General features: G+C 46.2%; 2 protein-coding genes across 3 annotated transcripts in view; both read right to left on the bottom strand.

The window, feature by feature from the left end:
- The window catches only part of Trap1 (TNF receptor associated protein 1), a 28727-nt gene extending 19312 nt beyond the window's left edge, over nucleotides 1-9415 (bottom strand). The window contains exons 1-3 of the mRNA XM_051181311.1: nucleotides 9278-9415; nucleotides 2177-2341; nucleotides 1513-1595 (exon numbers count right to left, since the gene is read on the bottom strand). Coding sequence (XP_051037268.1) covers nucleotides 1513-1595; nucleotides 2177-2341; nucleotides 9278-9365 — 336 coding nt within the window. The 5' untranslated portion in view covers nucleotides 9366-9415. The remainder of the gene's footprint in view (nucleotides 1-1512; nucleotides 1596-2176; nucleotides 2342-9277) is intronic.
- A 5575-nt stretch (nucleotides 9416-14990) lies between these two features.
- Crebbp (CREB binding protein) overlaps nucleotides 14991-22570 on the bottom strand; it is a 121391-nt gene continuing 113811 nt past the window's right edge. Inside the window, exons 26-30 of one of the 2 annotated variants that reach the window (XM_051181314.1) lie at nucleotides 21564-21729; nucleotides 21133-21300; nucleotides 18965-19126; nucleotides 18402-18683; nucleotides 14991-17222 (exon numbers count right to left, since the gene is read on the bottom strand). In XM_051181314.1, the coding sequence (XP_051037271.1) occupies nucleotides 15087-17222; nucleotides 18402-18683; nucleotides 18965-19126; nucleotides 21133-21300; nucleotides 21564-21729 (2914 nt within the window). In that variant the 3' untranslated portion in view covers nucleotides 14991-15086. The remainder of the gene's footprint in view (nucleotides 17223-18401; nucleotides 18684-18964; nucleotides 19127-21132; nucleotides 21301-21563; nucleotides 21730-22570) is intronic. The other variant, XM_051181313.1, reaches the window with a different exon arrangement.

A 22570-nucleotide genomic window follows, 5' to 3' on the forward strand; every position in this document is an offset into this window, starting at 1 on the left:
AACCTCTAAAAATTAAATGCAGGGACACAATTGTAATGCTAACATTCAGAGCTGGATGTGGGGGAAGCAAAGTTCAAGGATGGGAGGGCTGCCGTCTTCCAGGGATTTTTTCCAAACGGCAAACACAAAGGAAAAGAAGCACCTGTTCCCCAGGCCTCTCAGAGAACACAGACTGTTCCTTTGGCCACACACATGCAAGTGTACAAGATGGGTGCTACTGTAGACAACATGGGGTAACCACTGTTCAAAAAGGAATGCCCCATAAAGGTTTACTGCGCCAAAACTAGAGTTCTACAATGTCACCTAGCATGCTGTTGGCATTGTTGTAAACAGGTTAAGGGTATGCTTGCAGTCAAGAGAACTCGTCTGCACACTAAACAAGTTAAGCATTCTGAGAGCTGAGGCAGCTTCCTGACATGGTTGATGGAAAATGGTCAAAGAGAAAGGCACCTAGGTTGAACTGAAGTGCCAGCCTACTACACCCAGACAAGTAAAGACTAACAGGAGGAACCTGAGCTCCCAGGGCCTGTAGAACTCCCTGAGCTCCCAACCCTGCCCCTCCTCCTTTGTTCAAAAGCCAGTAGCTCTGAGTATTTGAGGTCCTGATGGACATTCCAGGCCAGGCTTAAAGAGCAAAAACAAATGATGGCCCTAGATTGTATTAAAAAAAAGTTCCGGGTCAGACCAGCAAGATAGCTAAGTAGGTAAAGGCACTTTCTGCTAAGCCTGATGATTTGAGTATGATCCCAGGACCCACACAGTAAAAGGAATGAATCCACTGGCCACTTCATGAATACTATATTGGGCATGTACACACAAAATAAATAAATGCAAGAAAAAAATTAAGCGCAAGATCATTCTTAGCTATGAAACAACACATGATGCCCTGTCTTAGAAACAAAAAATTAAGTTCTAAGCTGGGTGGTGGCGGCACACGCCTTTAATCCCAGCACTTGGGGGACAGAAACAGGCAGATCTCTGTGAGTTGGAGGCCAGCATGGTCTACGGAGTGAGTTCCAGAACAGTTCCAAAGCTACAGAGAAATCCTGCCTCGAAAAAAATCAAAAAGAAAAAAGAAAACAAGAAAAGAAAAAGCAAAGAATAACATGGAGCAGTTTGTAAAAATGAAAAACAAACAAAGTTTTTCCATAGCCCTCTCTAGTCTATAATACCCAGATATAGGCCTGCAAGTACAGCAGAAGTAGGCAAACACAGGGCTTCAAAACATAGCAACAGTTCCATAGAATCAGATCCAAGTGGACACCTATGCCAGTATTTGGGAGACTTAAAAATTATCATCAAAATTTAATTAACTCCCAAAGCTGCTCTGTAAAACAGACTCTGTAAGAACTCCTCTCTTTAGTGGATCCAGGGTGGCGCCTGTCCTCAGCCCACGCCTTGTACCTTTTGACAGCAAGTATAAGATTTAGATTTGGCACTTTCCTAGAATAGCATGAAAGCAACTTTGCCAGACCCCAGACTAGCTTGAGGAGTGACGTACACATATCTTACCTCTTTTTCTGAGTACAGGGAACGAGCCACAATGTCTAAAAGTTTCTTTGTCTCTGCCTGGAACTCATGTTTGGAGACAGAACCTGGTAATGAATGATAGACACAACCAATAAAACTGCATTTCCATTTTTGTAGAACAATGTGCTACTATGTACCTTTTGGAGGAATGTTTAGGGTTCTGACTTTTAAACATAGAGGAATATCTGAGAGAAACGGACACTTAAGCACTCTCTCAGGATAAAGACTATGTGGAAACTATGTAAGGCTCTGGTAAACTGTGGAGGCCGAGTTCCCAGAGTGTGTGGTTGGGAGACTCATGCTAGCCTAGCCTTAACTACTGGGTTCTATAGTATATTTTCCCAAAAATGTACACTAATAAATTACTCAAAAAGCACAACTATACGAAAGCCTCACTTGTCAACATCAATAGTTCTGCCCTTGTTTCCATCCAAAGCCCTGGAGATGGCACTTGGGCCTGAAAATAACCTACCTGTCCTGCATTACCTGGGGCAGTATTCCCTTTCAGTGATTACTACCAGATGTGTCCTTAATCTCCAGTTGGCAGCTTCTTCAGGTGACCACCAGAGGGGGCAAGCAACAGCAGTTGAAAGCTGGGAGTGGCAGGGATGGTGGACACCTGGAAGACCTAAGTCTCTAGGCTTACCCTGCACAGTCTCAGTGCTGCTGATGATGGAGTGCAGGGCCTCCTCCTTTTTGTCCTCAGCTGCCTGTGTGCTGTACAACTGTCCTGCAGAGATCCTTGATGCCAGGCTTTGTGTGGGGCCCTTAATCTGGACTGTGGTCTTCTGAAGGTGCAGAACCGGCTTTCCTGAAAAGAAAAATTGTGAAATGGATGGGAATGACTATTTGAAGGCAGATGTCCTAGCTCACCCACACTGTGCCTGTCTACTGGAGGTCAAAGTGGGTCTAAGCCCAACCTGCTTATGAGGATGAAGGCACAGCTGCTGGAGCAGGTAGTCTCAGCTGCCTTCCCTCACAGCTGCCTTCCCTCACATGCTGTCAAAGGCATTTTACCAAAAGGCACCTGGTTGGTCTGTTTAGTCAGGAGAGAACTCAGAATTACTTTCATAACTTCCTGGCAAGCCTGGTGGATCCTGAAACCTCTGGCACAGAACTAGGTGTGAGGGGCCTCCACTTGGTGGGGTCATCCTGAGCCTTCATGGTCACAAAAACCTAGCCAATGCTGTACTTCAGGCAGAGCCATGGACCTAGCCTACACCTCTCAGCGGCCCCAAGAGCCAGCAGGCAGAACATTGGCATTGCTTAGTAGACACACAACAAGTAAACATTTCAGGGTCCCAGTCAGTCCTCAAGAAAGTCTGTGAACATCTGGACGCACCCTTAACTTATAATACAGGAAAGGAATTAAAAATATACAGAAATGAGTAGAGCCAGTAAGATGGCTCAGTGGGTAAAGATGCTTGTGACCAAGCCCCATGACCTGAATTCAGTCCCCAGAACCTATACAGTGGAAAGAGAGAACCAACTCCTGGAAGTTGTCCTCTGACTCTTCACATGTGTGATATGGCACACAAATGTCCACACATACTCACAAATGTAATTTTTTTTATTATTTTAAATAATGAGTGTGTGTGTGTCTGTGTGTGTGTGTGGTCTCTGAAACACCATGGCTGGCAAAGTAAGGATCCATGAGGGGCAAGAAGGAAATCTAGTTCAATACAACTCAGAAGCTTGTGCTGTTTCAAACTTATAGAGTCTGACACTGGGCAGGCTACTGTAGACATATTTAAATCAGTACAATTTGGAAAAAAATTTCCTGCTGAAACACAACCCCCTGTACACAAGGAGGCATAATTCTCAAAGTACATGTCACCTCTTCCATGGAGAGGTGTTCTAGAGACAGGCTACACATTAACTTAGGGCCTGGAGAGGATCTGGTGTGGCCCGTCACACAGACAGTATGGAGGCCCCTTGGGCTATTAGCCACCTCTGGTCCTGCTTGTGGGAGCTTGGCATGACCTGGCCCTACAGACAGTGCAGACCCCAGGGCTATCAACCACCTCCATTCCCAGCCTTCTAGCTGGAAAAACAGGAAACACAACCACACATGTTTAACATTCTGAGTTTCTCTAGTGCTATCTGTAAGCACAAGGACCTCTGTGCTCTCAACATCTGTGTGTGAGTTATGTGCACTTGAGTGTATGTGCACAGAGGCCAAACAAAAATATCAGATGCCCCTGGAGGCTGGAGGTGGAGTTACAGGTAGGTGTACTAGGAACTGAACTCAGGTCCTTTGCAAGAGCAGTAAACATTCTTAACTGCTGAAACATCTCTCTCTCCTTCTCTCTCTCTCCTCTCTCTCTCTCTTTTTTTTTTTTTTTTTTTTTTGGTGTGTGTGTATCCTTGAGCCACAGTAACATGAACAAGCTACTAAGCCAATAGACACTGTAAAGCACCAGCCAAGGAGCCTCACACCTCACTGGAAGATGACTGCAGTGATTTGTGTGGCTGTGCATGTGAACTTCACTGGGCATGGTGGTTTCAATGGAAACAGCCCCACAGGCTCCTAGAGGCTAGCACCATTGGGGGTGTGGTTTTGTGGGAGGAGGTGATCACTGGGGATGGGCTTTGAGGTCTCAGAAGCTCAAGCCAAGCCTAATGTGCCTCACTCTCTTCCCATGGCCTGTTGATCCAGATGTAGAACTCTTAGCTCCCTCTTCAGCACCAAGTCTGCCTGCCATGACGATAATGGACTAAACCTCTGAACTTTAAGCCAGACCCAAGTAAAAGTTTTCCTTTATAAGAGCTGCTGTGGTCATGGTGTCTCTTCATAGCAATAGAAGCCCTAAATTGGGAAAACAGAAGCCCACCTGTTGAATCTTCTCTGAAGAATCTCTATAGAGATGTGATGCTCTAACAGTGAGTAAGAACCTCACTGTTATAGGCTACAAATAGGAAGACCACAATATTGAAGAACATTGTCAAAGTTAATGTCAAAGACATGCAAGGTATATCATCTGTCACTCAGGGTACAGGCCATGTGAGTGAGCATAAGGGATATGGGGGGAAAAAACGACCCGTCTCCCACAACAGTTAGAGGAAATGTAGTGTCCCTGCTATGAGTAGACTTGGTGACTGTGATATGAGTTTACAAGTAGTTAGTTTTCCAGTATGATTTTTAAAAAAGTTTTTGAAAATGACCATAATGTGTAAGGGCTTTAACCAGAAAATGTCATTTTTTACTGCAGGCTACAAAGCTGACCTCCACTAGGACTGCACACATGTGCTCAGATATTCTCCAGCCCCAGTTGTCAAGTCTGCAAGTGTCCTGGGAACAGACTGAGGTCAAGCACACTAACACACTGTGAATGAGTCTGGGCTCTCAAAACTGGCAGCAGGAAGTGGGAAGGGCTAGGACGGGCAGCACTGCCCTGGAGTGAAGGTACCACACGCCCATGAGATAGATCCCAACAATGAAGTGTGTGCACCTGTACAAGGGCACCCCACCTCCATATGCATTTTCTAACTGATAACACCCTGGGAGCAACAAGCACCATCAGGCTAGGGCCTTCTTAAAATGTGTAGCAGTCACTCCTAAAAGCCATTTTCTTAGAAATACACTGGATCTGGGCAAACTGGAATCACTCTGTCATCCCCCAACAAAAGGAAAAAGTTCACCCGTGTGCTGGACACACAGGAGTCCCTGGAACTCTGTGGTGCCAGACATTGATGAAGAGCTCAGCAATGTGGAGTGAGTCAGGACAACATGTCCAACCCAAAGGTATTCTCAGTGGTAAAACCCGGGATGATCTGAGGTGACAGTATAATCTGAGGTAAAATGGTAACAATAACTACTACAGACTTCAGTCTAGCAAATAGTAATCCATACTTTGATGTACAGGGGAGAAAAGACAACCCCCTTTTTATAGGAAAACTGTCATGGAACAATAGAAAAATCACTCATATCTGATATTGTGGCAGATAGAAATTACTGACAGATGTCAACAAACAACTACACAATATTTGTGCATCCTGAAAAACCATTTGCTGATTTAAAAGAGAAAGTCAGTAATTTTAACTGTAGGGGAAAAGGCAGATCTTCTTTAATTAAGTGACTTTCACATCAGAAGACCTGCCAACATCACAATGCAATCCTTCCTCTCCTATCTTTTTGCTAAAATTGCATCTTCATCTAATCTTAAGAAAACCTTAGATAATCCCTAAATAGACATCCCAGAAAACTCCTGGCTGGAATTCCTCCCAAGGGTTGCAGTCTAGATAGACTGAGGGGAACTCAGAGATGACAGTTTATAGAAGACAGAGGAGATACAACCAACATCAGGAATATAGGATCAAGAGTTCAAGGAACAGCCTGAGCCTCATGAGGCCCTGTCTCAAAAAACATCTGAGTGGGCTGGCAAGATGGCTTTAATGGGTATGTTTACCACACAAGCCTGGTGACCCGATTTTGACCCCTGCAACCCACTTAACATGGGAGAAAACCACTCTCTCTGTCTGACCTCTGCACATACAACAATAACAAATAATAATTTGAATGGCACATGGCTGTAATATTAATATTTGGAGAGCTAACACAGAAGGACCCTAAGTTTGAGGCCAGCCTGGACTATACTAGGGAAACAGTCCCAAAACAAGAAAACAAAAACAAAAAAACAAGTTTTCTCTGTTCACAGCCTGTAGATGAGATGTGCACTCAGCTATTGCTCCAGAGCCATGCCCGCCTGGCACCATGCTCCCCACCATGACGGTTATAGACTAACCCTATAACTGAGCCAAAAATCTGTTCATCATCTCTGTGAAGGAACCAACAGACAACTGAACAGACTTCCTACTGCTAGTGTGGGTGACATGGCTATGCCCAGTTAAGACAACCCAGAACTAAGAAAAAGGTCCCTCTAGCTGTGGCGATTTGACGGCAAAAGACATATGGTAGAAGAGATGGGGTATGTCTTTATTTTGGAGGTAAAAGCAGAGGACACAGTGAACAATATAGATAAGATGGAAAGTTCTGTCACCACATGTCCAGCTGCAAAGGAGTGTGCAGACTTCTGGCTCAGAATTACAGCCAATACAGGCAGCATTGTACGACAGTGTATTTTGTAAAACATACCCATTAAGAAGTTTTTTCTCAAAAAAAAAAAAAAAAAAAAAAAAATGGGGGAGTGGGAGGGCAATCCAGATTTGATTCCAGGTGAGCTGAACTTTCTGTGACTTGAAGAATAAACCAATGATTCAATATAGTGTCTGAACAAGATACTAAACACATTATCTGTACATTATCAGTCTTTACATTTCCCCCACCCCCTAAAGGAAAAGCCACAAACCTCAAAGGCAGGCCACAGTCTCCTGTTAAAGTACTGGGTAGCTTAGAGCTCTGAATAGCACTGATAATGTGCCTGTGACATTGCTGACATGTATGTACGCAAAGACACACTCACAGCTGGTGTCCACAATGCTTGTCCCAGCTGCAACCACATCCCTCTTTCCACATGAACTGCTTCAAGACTGGGCTCAAGGCCTCCTCTGTCATCCTCTCAGGGCTCCGTTTGCCCACTGCTCAGGGTGGCCTCTCCCTATGAGCTCACCACTCATCTTCTATGGTGCTCATTTAAAATTATTGTTGTGTGCTGGTTTGGGGATTCCTTCTACTAATTTGTTAACATGTAATTTATCTCACTAAATTACAACAGGGACTAGCTTTTATTTCCTGGTATCAAATTCTTATAAGCCAAAACATCTATTACAAAAGCAGATTTTTCTCCAGCCTAAGACAATAAACCCATTAGTCACTGAGTTCCAACAGAAGCAGTTTTTGATCCAGGGATATAGGACACCCTGCAGAGGTTGTTTAGCCCAGCTTTCAAGGCGGAAAAAGTCAATTGACCACAGGAGCCACTCAAGTGAGCTAGAAGAGAGAACACACAAGCTATGTATGGGCTTCTACTTGACAAAGGCCGCCCACCTTTCCTATAGATCTGCCACTGTTCTTACTGGAGCTGTTTCATAACGGCATATGGAGGGGAACAGTGTTTCAAGTTGTGAGATATGCTGGCTGTTGACCTGGAACTACAAATCTCAACTGGAACATTTCTATGACACAAGTGAGAGTTAGTTTACATGGAGTGCTACTTCCTGCCTGGCCAAACTATATCTTACCATGACACATTTATTATAGATGACAACTGTGAACTTAGAATCACTAATGACAGAATTCAGGAACATTGGAGAAACAATCAACCAGCCAAGCATGCAACCAGCCAACCAACAGCAGTGGACTCTAGAGGGCTGATACTTCAAAGAAGCCAACACAATACGGAAATAGACTGAAATCAGAGCTTTAATGAAGTCACTAAAATGCTAATAGAAAATGTATACTATATATACATTATATACATATTTTTCTCCACCTGAGACCCAGGGAGAATTAGTGCCACCACAGGAAGCCAGAAAGTGAAAGGTAATCAAGCCCATGAAATGGAACACCACATTTTGCAGATAAGCTTTCAAGAGACTCTAGAAGCCTTGTGAACAAGGCTGTGAAGGTGTTTGCAGAGCATGATGCAACATACAAAGAAGAAATCACAGATACCAGTCAACTGTATCTTCTAGTAAAAACAGTCTTTCACTAGCACCCATGCAGATACAAATCACAGGTGTCTTCTACAGTAAGTTCTTTTTAGTATTCTTGGTGGTGATAGGGACTAGTTCAGGGCCTATGCAGGCCAAGCACAAACTCTATGACAGTGAGTTACACGATGGTCCTTAGGGCACTGTTTTGGGGTTTTTTGTTTTGTTTTTAAGACATACTCAAATGTTGGAGAAGACACTATGGAATAGAAAGTTTTACTATTAGAGGACATATACATAGACAAAAAGCATTTTGAGCACTAGGCACTGTGGCGCATGCCAATAATCCCACCACTCTGGGAGGCAGAGGGGATCTCTGTGTGTCTATGTAGCAAGCTCCATACCAGCCAGAACATAGTGGAGCCCTAACCCCATCTCTAAAATAATCGAGATGCGGTTTGGCAAAATCAGCTAGCAAACAAACAGGTACTCTGAAACATCAATTCTGAAACTGAATATATGTTCCTGAATATATAACCACTCACTCAACTTTTACCACGATGTAACAATTTTCGTGTTCAACAGAGCATTTAGTGGAGAATAAGCACTACAGAGCTCCAAAATTCAATGTACCGGTGTATGCTAATATGAAAAGTTGTGTAAGGAATGCTGGAAACTTTGAAGAATATTCTTTAGCAGAATTCATACTTGCCTTGGGCCCTTTATATGTAGAAAAAAAATAGCTGTAAATACATATAGCTTATGTGTATGTAACCGTAACGTCTTCACTGTTGAGTGCGGGGTCGGAAAGGACAGATTAAGGCCCCCTTCTCTCTCCATTCCTTATTATCTTTTAATTCCAGGCCCTAGGGATTCAGGGACCAACCACTCGAGTTCACTGGCTTCCTGTAGTCCGGGGTGACCACTGGTTTTGTTCACCGTTTCTACCCCAGGGCTTGAGCGTGTGCACAGCTGCGTGCAACGAACGAGTGAACCCAAGCGCAGGAGGCCGCAAATCAGGAAAGCCAGGGACTGACCAGACCACGCAGGAGGTGCCCGCGATCCGTCTCCCTGGAAGCGACCGCACTTCCCTGCTCCCGGCCCAACGTGGCAGCCCTGGTGCTGTGCGGCCTCCCACCAGTCAAGAGACTGTAAGGCCTCAGACGCCGCCTGTGCGCTCCTGCGCTGCTCTCACCTCGCCGGACGCCCGCCAGCGCGGGAGCACGCAGTGTAGTCTGCAGCCCGCGACCCCACAGTAGCACAGCCCGCAGCTCGCGCGCCATGCCTCTGTCCCAAGAGCCACGAACAGCAAAGAGTGGCGAGGAGGGCCTTCCACGGGAGCGGCGCAGTGATGTCATGGCAAGCGACGGGCCTGGGCTGCCCAAGGCTCTGCCTGAGCGGGAACACTAACGGAGAAACCCCAGCGCCCGGGCCTGAGGACCGGACTTTTAGACCTCGGATGTCAGTGACAAGGTCGTGGAGTGTGTCGGGATTGTGTCCCCGGAGCCGCGGCTGCGCCTAGGCGGGAGCACCTCATTCTAGAGATCCAGGCTGTAGTGTGGACTAGCGGACCTACCCACCAATGTGTTTCTGTTTGGGTCACTGAAATAGTCTCCTATAGCAATGCCAACAGCTACAGCGACAAAGAGATTTTAGGTTTGACAGTCACCAAAAACGTGAACTCAGTAACCAACACCTCCAGAAATTGGACTTACCCGTTTATTGCAACTTTCTCCCTCCTGGAAGTTTGTTTGGGGATTCTGCCATAAACCTGGTCTCTAAAGGCTGATTCAAACTCTCTAGCCACTTTGTAAAAACAGATTGCTTGTTTTGGTCCTAATCTCAGAGTAAGGCCCAGATGGCTCCTTCGTGACAGGTTCTCACTTGCTGAATATATTTCGCTATGTCACATTTTACAAAAATGTTAATGTGGTTGCTTAGCTTGCTACCAGACACCAATCCCAACTGCAGGAACACTCCACACAAAAACAGTTTAAGATGTATAAATGGTGCTGCAAAACAAAACAAAACAGAAGGTCAGGTGCAATTACCTCATGGACCCCGGATGGACTTGAAATGTTGACAGAGGGCATGTTCAGTAATGCTTCTAGGTCAAATGTGTCAAGGATAGTTCCTACATTCTGACTTTATAGATGGAAAATAGAAAAATGGGCAGTTCTGTGAGGCCAGAGATGACTAAGTCTATAAGTACTTGATCCCCTGACGTCCGAAGGAAAATGACAGGGCAATATGTGTCTGTAATCTCAGTGCTAGGGAGAAAGAAGAGAAAGAATCCTCGGGATGAGTTGATACTCATCTACCTAAATCTGTTAGCCCCAATTTCAGTGAAAAGGCCCTGTTTAAAAATGTAAGGTAAGGAGGAAAACACATTTCATTGGGCACCTGGATGCCTAACGCCTATCCTCTCTCCCCAGCCAGTTCTGTACCTCGGGGGGGGGAGGGGCATATCCTTCACAACCAACCCCACCCTTCCTCATTAGAGTCCTACCATGTCCTTTCCTCGATCCTTCCAATTGGTTTCTCGCCTGTGCCTCTGCCCCCACAGACATCACCTCCCCTCCCCTGCCTCAGTCCCGGTCATGTCACCACACAGAATATCTTTCCTGGATATGACTCCTAGAGGAATGGAGATGCCTCATGTTTCATTCCTTTACTTCTCCATTTTGACAGGCGGGGATACTAACCATATACTAACGAGGAGCTGTAACTCTCCATTTTGAAATCTTCTTGTCAGAGCTGACAGAATGATCTATGGATCTGGCTGAACGTTTAGAAAGATGAAGTGACATTTGCCAAAGAAAGGGAAAGCTGGGCTTTGGTTAAGGATGCAGATGTAGGTTCTGTCAATAGTAAACCACCTACATTCCAGGTAAACCAACCCTAGACCCTCCTGTCTGTTCCCAGGAAACCAAAGTTTGGACCTATGTACCTACCAAGGGCCAGGAACAACAGGAAATGACTTCCCACAAACTTTGAGGGCCTTCTGTACACTCTAGCCCAAACTACAGTGGTTGCCTAACAGTGGTCCACTTCAGACCTCTTGACAATTGCCCCTTGTCCTGCCTGGTTCCACTTCCCAGCTTTGGGACTTTTAGTAACTTCTTTTAATGCCCATACCAGGAAGGAGCATGGGAAGTTTTCTTGTCTTAGTGGCTCATATCTGTACCAAGATGAGGTATTCTAGGCATTATCAGAGATAAGAATTCTGGCAACAGAAAATACCCATGAGATGTCAGAACAATTCTTTGGTCCCCCTTTGCACACAGCAGACTTTCAAGGACCTTGTGTTCATATTCTCACTCAAGCTTGGAACTCTCCATATCATTCTTCCCCAAGGACCCTTTTACCTGCATTTCAGTTAACCTACATGTATTGAAAATGTCAGCCTGCAGGTTTCCTTGTGACAGGAGGCACGGAATACAAGATGAAAGGCCTTAATGGCCATCTCATTTTCAAGCCTCCAGTAGGAATTTTGTAGAATGGACAGAGTGTGGTGCACCAAGGGGCTCAATTCTGTGGATACTAGGCTCACCTGACTCCCTCTGAAAAGTGAAAAAAGATTTCTAACAAATCCTCTGTAAACCGATGGGAGCACAATGAAAGCACTGTTTTAGGCAATTTAGATCAGCTGCAGACCCATTCACCAAAACTCCTTGAGGGTCTACTTTTTAGTTTGGTTTCTGCACCTTGCACCTACTATTCAGAACAGAATTAAACATGAACAAAAGGCCCAATACCCACCAGGCTCTTGTGTATCATCTGTCCCAGATGGGCAGATTTATTCCTACATTCTCCAGGCTACAGTGTCTGGACACAAAACTGCTTCCCAATACACTATCCTGTATTGTATTTCCTGGCATCACAGTGGCTACCAACACAAATCACTTTAATGAGAAACTTTTTGTCATGGAGCACTAAAACTTAATGTTGACTCAAATGCAACCTTTGCCCCCTCCCCCCCTTTGAGACGGGTCTCTCACTGCATAGCCCTAGCTGTTCTTTAATTCCCTATGTGGATCTTAGGGTTTGAAGTCTTCCAGATTCTTCCAGCTCCAGCTCTTCTGGGTTAAAGGCATGGGTTACCATGCCCAACTGGTCCCATCTAACAGAAATCAAAAGGAAGTTACATGTCTTCACCCCAATAGTGCAAAACAACCTGTGGACCTAATATCCAGTTCTTAAAGACTTGAGTTTCTAAGAGCCTCAAATGCATGCAGGGTTGACACCAGACAGCTTCAGCTGTTTAGTGATCAGCAGCTGAACAAATAGGGCTAAGGGGATCATTAGCCAATCGGAACCACCTTTGAATCCAAGCAGTTTTACCAGCTTTTATTATAAACACCAGCACATTTCAAGTTCCCTCTTTTTGATCACAAATATAGGACTTTTTTTTTTTTCTTCTCCTCTTAAGTATACAGCATGAGACACAGTGTCTGGGCACTCCAGCTCTTACAGAGATTCCCTTAGGACAAACTTAGGGATATTGTTCACAGCCCACACCCTCAGCCACATCCTTCGACATCCAGATAGACAACTGTACAGGATGCAGACTCCAAGAAGGTTGGTACATAGCTTTGAACTTCAGGATAACTGAAAAGGATGTCCCCATTGCCCACATGAAAAGGCTGCACATTGCCAAGTGCCACCTTCGGAGTGGGGCTGAGCAGCTCTTCTGAGGCCCCAGTTCCTCCTCTTGTTTGAACACACAGCTTGGGGCTTCCCAATTGGCAGCAAAGGAATTCTGAAGAGAGCCTAGAATGTACAAGGACCCATCAAGCTGGGCAAGGACAGAGCATCACCTCTGGAGGACTTGGGGCAGGGCTTAGTTGGGGATGTTAGATGATGGTCTATTCCTTACCTGGTCTTATCCACAGTATTAAAATCCAAGATTCAAAATTCTACATTCAAAACTCTAATCTTGAAAGGCTTCCTCAAATTTAGATTTCCAAGTATCAAGAATTTTGAAAATATGTCTGTGAACTCAAAGGCCAAAAGGAAGGCTATTTGGGTCATGATTTCTAAATTTAGCTGCCCCCACCCCCATGTAGTTCACTTTTTGTTGGAAGACAGGTATTTAAAAAAAAAAAAAAAGTTCCCTGGGAGCAGTAGGCTAGGGTTTTAGTTCCCGTCAGTGGCCTTCCTCTTAGATGTGACATTTATAGTATTCAGGAGCTACCATCCCCTGCTCAGGAAGGGCACCTGTAACTGGACTTCATGAGTGGGTAAGACCATGAAGTAGCAGCCCCCAGGGTGGCACAAGGCTTGCAAAACCCTAATGAGGCCACATGGGGCAGGTTGATGGTGGTAACCTCCCTGATGGACTTTTGGGGAGGGGAGGTCAGGAACCACCTCAAGTCCCTGGAGCACCCTTTGCATTGATTGTGGGATCTGGGTAGAGAAAGGGGGGCTATCTGAAAAGGGGGGAGGAGCCCTCCCCACAGGGGCAGCTGGCCAACAAGGAGGACAAAGAGTGGGCTGGAGGCAAAGTGCTGTTTCTCACCCAGTGGTGACTGTCCCTCCTGGCATGGGTGACATTCACCTGTGAGTACCGACTACGAAGGCGATGCTGAGCTGCCTCCTCACTCTGCACAGGGGCTCCTCACCACCCATCGGTGGCCACGAGCCTGGGACACTTCCCAGCTGCCACCCACACTGCAGCTATGACTGCAGCCCCGACCTCTCCACTCTGAGCAAACAATCAGAACCATGTCTTACAAAGAACAGACTCCAAAAATATATATAAATAAATAAAAACCTTAAACATTCTTACAGGGATCTTAAAGAACAGAATACATGTTAAAAACTTCAGTAATTTATATCAATTTTAAGCGATACTTTATATACAATGGGGAAAAAAACACATGCATAGTCCAAATACAATGTTGAAAACAGCATTTTCATAACAAAAAAAACCCCCGAACACTAAGTGTTAATACCATGTACATGAATTCAAGAAGGACCACCCTTTTTGTCTGTTGCACACAGTTTATTTAACAATATGATATAAGAAATGAGTTGGTACGTTACCATTCTATACAGTGATTGAATCTTCTTGAATTTTCTTATTTATAGTAATTATAGCGCTTGCATGATTTACACTAGAATTGCTTTTCCTCATTTCAAGTTTCACATAGAAGAAAGAAAAGAATGCTTCTTCTCTATTAACATTAGCATGGTCTAAGAGAGTGATCATCCCTATTTTTGTCTAAAACCAGTTTTATCAGAGAAACAAAGCAACAATTTCTACATCTGCAAGACAAGAGGTTGGCTTAAGCCAGCATGTATAGATAAATGTGTGTGGGTGTGTACATGTGTGCACGCCGGAGTCAATTCCTATCGTCCAGGGGTAATACTTGGAGATGCCCACAGAGTTCACTATAGAAAAAAATCTTCCCGCAACATCAGCTCGTTATCGGGACACATTATAAGATGCATTATTTCTGGAACCAGTTTCTGAGTATTATTTTTCTTTTCACTTTTAAACATAAATGTTTAAGTCTTGAAAATACAAATAAAAAATATGAATATAATGAACTTGTTTTTCCCATTAAAAAAGGCATGAATCACCAGCAATGACGACAAAAAGAATCCAAACACCCCCACCCCCAAAAACCAAAAAAAAAAAAAAAAAAAGAGAAAAAGCAGAGAGAGAGAGAGAGACTGACCAGATATTTAAATCAACTGGTTTTTAACAAAAAAATATATTCTTTGTATTGTTTCTTTAGACATCAATCCACCCTTCCATGCTTGGGAGTCACAGTCCATCTAGGCATAATAAAAAGAGCCCAGACGCCTGGATTTTCAGTACAAAAAGTCCAAGAACATGAAAGGGGAGGGGGAAAAACAAAACAAAACAAAAAAACAAAACAAAAAAAAAAAAAAAACAAAACAAAACAAAAAAAAACCAAAAACAAAAAAACCCCCAAAAATAATAAAATAAAATTCCCAAAACAATAAACCAAACACCCAATGCTCTCATAATGCTACAAACCCTCCACAAATTTTTCTAGTGTGTCTCCCGTGGTATCACCAACCAGGGACAGTTCACTGGACAGTGCGCTCCTGTTGGGGGTATTCAGCTGGGGGAGCATTGCACTCTGTTCAGGGTTCCCCAGGTGTCCCTGATCCATGGAGCTGGCCATGGTGACTGCGAGTCCGGGGTGGGGGGAACCAGTCTGGGGGGAGACATGGTGTGGTGAAGGCTGGGGCTGTATCCGTGGTGATGGGCTGGAATGTGGAGGCTGGGATTGGGGCCGAGGAGACTGGACAGGGGCTGGAGACCGCACCTGGTTACTAAGGGAAGTGGCGATCTGCTGGCCGGGGAGATGCGAGGCCTGTGGCTGTCCTGAGAGCATGTGCTGCTGGGGGCTCATGGGGTTCGGCTGGCCTGGGGACCCAATCTGCTGCTTCATCTGCTGCTGCTGCAGAATCCGCTGCTGCAGGGCCTGCTGAATGTTGGGGGTGCTGTCTGCCCCCAGCCCAGGCTGCCCCATTTGGCCCAGTTGTCCCATTGGAGCAGCCATCTGGCCCATGGAGCTACCCTGGATGGGGAGGTGCTGTTGCATACGCTGCTGCTGCATGGCTGGGGCGTAGCCTCCAGGTCCTTGTGGCTGCTGGAATTGGCCATGTCCCGCCATGCCCCCAGCCATGCTGGCACTGCTTTGTTGTTGCTGTTGTTGTTGCTGTTGTTGCTGCTGCTGCTGTTGGTGCTGTAGCAGCTGTCTCCTAACCATTTCTCGGTATTGTGGATTCATGTTTGCCATGTTGGGGTTGTGTCCAGGGTTCATGATGTTCAGAGCCTGTCCCTGGGGGTTCAGGCCTCCCATTGTCTGTTGCTGTGGGGGCACACCAGGCCGTGGCACACCAGCTTGCATTGCATTCAGGTTCTGCAGGCTGGGCTGCTGGTGCATACCGGGCTGGGGCTGCATACCAGGCTGGGACTGAAGTCCAGGCTGGGGTTGCATGCCAGGCTGGTTGGCCACATACTTGGCTGTGCGCTGTTTAATGAAAGCTGCCATTAGCTGTGGGTTGGATTTGAGGATGTTCAGCACCTGCTGCTGCTGCTGAGGGGAGCTGGGTGACTTCAGGGTCCGAAGCAGGTCTTGCAGGGCACTTGGCGAGATGCTCCTTGGTGGCTGGACATTGGGCATCCGTGGCCCAGCCACGGCTGCCTGGGCCTGCATAGACATTACAGGCCTGGGCATGCCTGGCATCGGCTGCTGCTGAGGGATGGGTGCCTGCTGCCACTGCCCAGGTGGCATGCTAGACATGACAGGCCCACTGACTTGGTTGGGACGGGGCACATTCAGTCCCACAGGGGCCATCTGGCTCCCTGGGGTTCCCATACCTGCACGCCCTGGGGGCATGCCATTGTTGATATTTGCTCGGTACAGGTGCTGCTGCTGCTGGGCTTCACGTTCAATTTGCCTTGCTGCTTCTACTGCCGCAGGTGGGGGCTGGGCAGGAGGTGGGGGAGCTGGCACCTGGTTGGTAGGCTTCCCAGCAGACACTATTGTGGGGGGCTGAGTCCGGGCTACATTAGGGAAGCCAGCTGGTGAAGGCTGAGGCTGGGCAGGGGGCTGTGGTGTTTGGGGTGTGCTGGGCTGCTGTGTGGGGGTCCCAGGTGGTGCTGAGGTAGGAGAAGGCAAACTCTGCTGAGGCACATTGCGGGTGTTCATGGTGGCCATTCGCCGGCGCATGAGCTGGGCCTGCTGCAGGCGATGCTGGATCTGCTGCTGGCGGAGCTTGTGTTTGATGTTGAGGCAGAAGGGCACAGGGCATTTATTTTCTTGGCAGTGTTTGGCGTGGTAGCAGCAAAGAGCAATGAGCTGCTTGCATACGGGGCATCCTCCATTAGTCTTGCGCTTACAACCCTTGGTGTGCTGCACTACTCGTTTCATCTTCTGGCAAGATGGTAGAGAGCAGTTGGCATTGCGACACTGGCATGCATGAACCAGGGACTGGATGCAGCGTTGGATGCTGAGACGCCGGGACTCCTGGGGGCTCTTGGACTGTGGCTCACCTTGACTGCTGCCCTCATCGTCTAGGCCCAGGCCCCACTTCACCATTTTATGGGTGTGGCTCTTTGTGTTGTAGCAATTGATACAAAGGTCGTAGTCCTGAAGAGAAGCAAAAGGGACAGACCAGCATCAGCATAGGCCCAGCATGAGCAGACACCCTTGGGCATGGGGCATAGTATAGGCTCAAGACTTGAGCAGTTATTAATGGTCCCCCTCCTTCTTTGTTTCATGTGCTTTGTAAAAAGCATCAAGACCTTACCTTGAGACTTAACAGCAAGAACTAAGAATACCATGACCATTTCGTCCAAGTACTACCAGAGGATGTGAGACACTATCCCTGGAAGGAATCAAATGATCCTTCCCCCACACAAGTCCAAATGCCTCAGAGATACTTGAATTTAGAAACTAAAAAGGAAGCATTAAATCTGAGGAAGGATGGGGGCTTGGAAGATAGGTCAGTGGGTAAGAGGATTGGATGGTCAAATATGAGAACCCGAGTCTGGGATCCTCAGCATTCACACAAAAATCCAGGGCTTGTAACTGCAGTGCAAGACAGGAAGGAGGTAAGAGGACTGCTGGGGCTTGCTGGTCAGCAGCCTAGCTCAGGTTCTGCGACAGATCTTTTCTAAGGAAATGAAGTAAAGAGTAACAGAGCAATTTGACTCTGGCCTCTGTACACATACATAGTTTCCATACAGACATACACCCATATCCACACACAAAATTGGGTCTAGAAATTGTGCTCAAAGAAAGCAGACATAAAATCCTATACTCAGGACAGAGAAGCCTGGAGAAAGCAAGGAAGGAAGGGCTAGGCAGCCTTTGTCCTGCCAAAGACAAGCTCTACATGGCTGAAAACAAGCTACCCACGGGGCAGAATACAGTGGGCCTGCTAGTGGTTTATATGACCACCAAGTCTTCTAATCACGTGCTGTGATCATGCAATTGGACCTGATCAAAGGTGCCAACCTGCAAGTAGGGCCAAGAGGTGTCCCTAATCCCTTAGCATGGCTAGGAAGAGATAAATACACCAGGATCCCTGTAGAAGCAAAGTGTCTCAGAGTGTCTTTCTACAGTCAGGCTGCCTCAGCACATGGCCTGTAGCTGTGGCAGACAAGAGGACAACAAGGGTGCCACTCACGCCAGGTTGCCCATGCTGGGATAGTACAAACAACGTTGTGCACAGATGTCAGCACCTGCATCCATTCCAATACTGCAGAGGACAATGCTGGAATACTACCTATGTGGGAAGGTCAGGAGGGAGGTGGCGGGGCTTACCTCACATACAGTGCAGTGCCAGCGTGTCTCTACATGGTGTTTGCACTCGTTGCAGGTGTAGACAAAGCGGTCCTGGCCCTGTGTGTGCAGTTCAACCAGCATGCACAGAGTGGACCATTTGGAGCGGCGTAAGGAAGAGAACTCCCAGTGCTTGTCTCTGGCCAGGGTGAGAAAGGCATCACGACCATCCATGAGGTCACAGCTGAGCAGGGGGTCAGGGTCCACAATGGGGGGTTGAGTGCTGATAACAGGCCCAGCATGCAGATGAATCACAAAGAAGACCTGAAAGGAGGAGATGCATTAATACCACAGAAAGATAGCATGTGCCAAGTGCTGGGCCACATCTTCCAGTGTAATAGGAGGCTAGCCATACCCAGGACCTGCTTGAGGCCACGGTTTCCTGGGATGGAGCATAACTGATGACAAGCAGAACAATATATTAACAAACTACTGTCCCACCTTCTACAGAGGTAGCCCCCCTTCTATCAAAGATTTGTATAGGTGCCTTCTGTTCCTCTGGGTTCTGCATATGCCCAGAACCTTGCACAAGGCTATGCCACTACCTCCTTATGTTTCTCCATGGTGGCATACAGCTTCTGGGACAGGTCGTTGGACACATTGGGCATGCTGGGCTTCTTCTTGTTGGCGCGGCTAATGCTGCTTTTGTTTTTGTTGGTCTTCTTATTGTTCTTTTTCTTGGCATTCTTGCTGTCACCTTGACTACCCTGTAACCACATACAAAACTGTCACAACAACATCCATTTCCTAGGCTGTGGGGGCTCCAGAAACCCCATATGCACCTGGGCTACATGCTGCCACCAGAGGGGATAAAAGAATGGAATCCTCCAAGCCTGACCGGCGCCTATATGCCCTGTTACTTCTTCAGGATGTTAATTCAGAAACTTAGATTCTAAGAGGAAGTTTTCTTTCTACTCCTCATAATTCCCTAGACAGGAGTGCCATGTTGTTCCATCCTATACACTCAGTAACTGCTTCTTTGCTTTGGGAAGGCCTGTTCACCTGTATGCATTTTCAAGACTCAGGGAAGTTTCAAATGGTGGGCAGCACCAGAACATGCAAACCCAACTGACTTTCCAGGTTCCACTCAACACTTGCCCTAGGTAGAACATAACCAAGTTTGCCTTGAAACCTGTTTCTACTTTTCATTACTACTTGGCTGAGGTCTAAAAGGGATACACTCCCCAATTCAAGTGCTCCAATGACCCTACTATGAAAAGTACTTGGGGTGTTACCCATTTAGAATACAACATAGAAACGCTAATCAGATCTGACCAAGAAAACATCCTTGTCCCATAGTACTGCTGTGCTGTGCACCAGTGACTCACAGCTGGCCCACATTCCACTTCCTCAAATGATGCCACCACTGCTGTCCTTTATAAGCCCAGACAAATGGTTTTGGTCAGGCCCCCTTTGCTCTAGGGCCTGGCTTGCCCAGTGGCCTCCTGGTCACTTGGTCTCCACTGCAATGTACTCTGAGCCAGCCACTTTGAATATGGCCCCCCTTCTCCAGTTTTCATGGGACATAACTGTTTTGAAGGGAGGTAAGAAATTGAACCTTGCTGAGGACCAGCCAGTTCCTGAGAAGGTCAAAGGATGGACCAACTTCTAGAGGTTCCAGTGAGAAAAAGTCAGACAATAGAGACAATTGGGGAATTTTTGGGAACCACCAGGACACAAGCTTCTGTTTCACCCTGGTCTGCATTTTCTCTACTAAGGCCATCTTTTTGAGACATAGCTCAACTTGCACAGTGCTTGGCACATTGTAACCATTCAACAAATTATGTGTGCACTGAGCATGGAGGCTGATGCAAGGCTTCAGGAGTCACCACATGCTGCCAGCACCTCTATCTAGCCCCATTGTGGCCCAATCTCGACCACTTCCTTCGGAGCACTGTAGCCCACTCTTTGCTTCTCCCTCACCAAAGTGAGTTCCACCTTCACACAAGACAACCTTAACTCATGATTTCCCACATGTCACAAACACTCTCCACAGAAGTCACTGCACACATCGAGCAAGCCTATAACTACAACCAATATATGCCATTGCCAGTTCTACCTGGCAATCACACGGTGCCTTGTGATCTTCAGCACAACATATTTATTTCCTCCTTGTCCTGGAAGACTCCATCCCCTGTAACTCAAGTGGGATTCCCGGTTCCTATGTCACTGTTTCCAAAGCAACCCTCAGACCTCCTGCTGTCTTCTTTACCTTAAACTCCTTTCTTCTCAGAGTTGCCCCACCACCTGAAAACACATCATACATCTATCCAGGTACTTCCTGTTTCTCCTAGTATAAAAACACCACTTGGGGCAGGGACAAGGTCTTGTTTAGTTTACTCTGCACTCCCTGGAACACAGGGATAATAAACAGTGTACAGATTGAGAGCAAAAACAAAACAAACAAAAAACACAAAATGAGTAGTTGCCACAATGCACACTACAAGGCCTGGAACTTCAGATTCCCGGAGAAGTTCCATCCATCTCCATGTACTGTCCTAGCTCTGACAAAGCACCATCTTCCCTCTACTCCCCAGGTCTAACCACCAGGCCCCATAGGGAATATCTCTTATATAGAGACCCTACACCTGCTTATTGCTATTGATGGCGACCCCCCATGTGTGTGCATGTGAACATCCACAGAAAGAACCCAACAGCAAATGTATACTTTCAGGCCTGCCACTCTGTGACACAGCTCTAGTGGGAGCAGTACCTCAGGGGTTTCACTAGCAGCAGTACTTTCTTCTTTTTTCCTCTCTTCTTCTTCTTGTTCTAGTTCCTTGATGCTTTCTTCCAACACATTAGGCCAGAAATCTCCCTCAAAATAGGGCAATTCCTTGGCACTCGTGAGCCTGTCTTCATTTGCTTGTTTGAAGATGTCCTAGGAGGAAGAAGAACAGAGGTGAGGTGAAAGCCCCGTGTGCTATTGGGGATCTCACACACAAACCAGGTATCAACTGACTGAAAGGCCCACTGCTCTGACCAATTGAACAGCTGTCTCTGCAGTTTCATCAGATGCTTTAGGTTCTGGTTTCTATTTCTTGTAATTGATCATAGTCATAAAGCACATGAGTGCCAGAGGAAAATACACAAAACATGTTAATCAGCTGCAACAAATCCAACACCTTTCTCCAACAGGAGTACCTTATAGTCATTAATGATCCTCTCTGCAAATGCCTTGTCCAACATCTTCTTGTACCACTCCTGTAGTCGTTTGGGTTTGGGGATTTTCTGATCAGGGGGGTGGCAATGAAAAATGTAGTCATCTCCTTCACTTGGGGGACAGGCCCAGATGTGTCCTGTCACATACCTATAAGACACATATGAAACAAGCCAGACAGAAGTGTTAGGGATCTCTGATCTACTTGTGAGACAATTGCAGCTTAAGAATAGGAACTAAAGCAAGGGCAGAAATTAAAATGAGGGAAAATGAAAATTAAAGAAATGACTATAATGCTTGTATAGGTCTTAGAAAATACATGGGCTCCAACATAGTATGTGAATGGGGTGTGGGGGAGGGAGGGGAAGAGGGGAAGAGGGGGAGAGAGAGAGAGAGACAGAGTCAGAACAAGCATTATCTTCATCATTTACAAACTGAACCCTAGATTTGGCATTGAGTACTTTATTCTCAGAAGCACACACAGAGCTGAGCCTTCCAGTATAGGGATGTGAAGCACTGGAAAGGCACTGGAAAGGCAGCAAGTAATTCTCTTTAGAGGATTCATATCAAATAATCTTATTTACTCTGATCAAGACATTTCAGCAAAATTTTTTAGGTTTGGGGAAACAATGTGAGAGGTGTGGTATGTTAGCACATAGTAACAAAGAAAAAAGACACACAGTGTGTGTTCAATCAGTGAATTCCAATGAAAAGACCAACAAAGACAAATGTATACAGAAAGGAGATTAGTGTCTGCCTGAGGGCAGGGCAGGACAGGGCTCCGGGAAAGGGGTGAAAGTGTTTAGAAACTGACTTATGGTAATGGTTGCACCAGTCCATAATGTTAAAAACCACTGACTCCCAAACCTCAAATAGGCAAAACATGTTATGTAGATTTTGCCTCAATAAAGTGAAAAGAAAACAAAAAGCAAGCTAAGGCAAAAGTTAGACACTATTCTTTAGGGTCAGAAATGTAGGAGGCTCAGCAGAC

This window comes from Phodopus roborovskii, unplaced genomic scaffold (assembly GCF_943737965.1).
Source record: "Phodopus roborovskii unplaced genomic scaffold, PHOROB, whole genome shotgun sequence".
NCBI classification, from domain to species: Eukaryota; Metazoa; Chordata; class Mammalia; order Rodentia; family Cricetidae; genus Phodopus; species Phodopus roborovskii.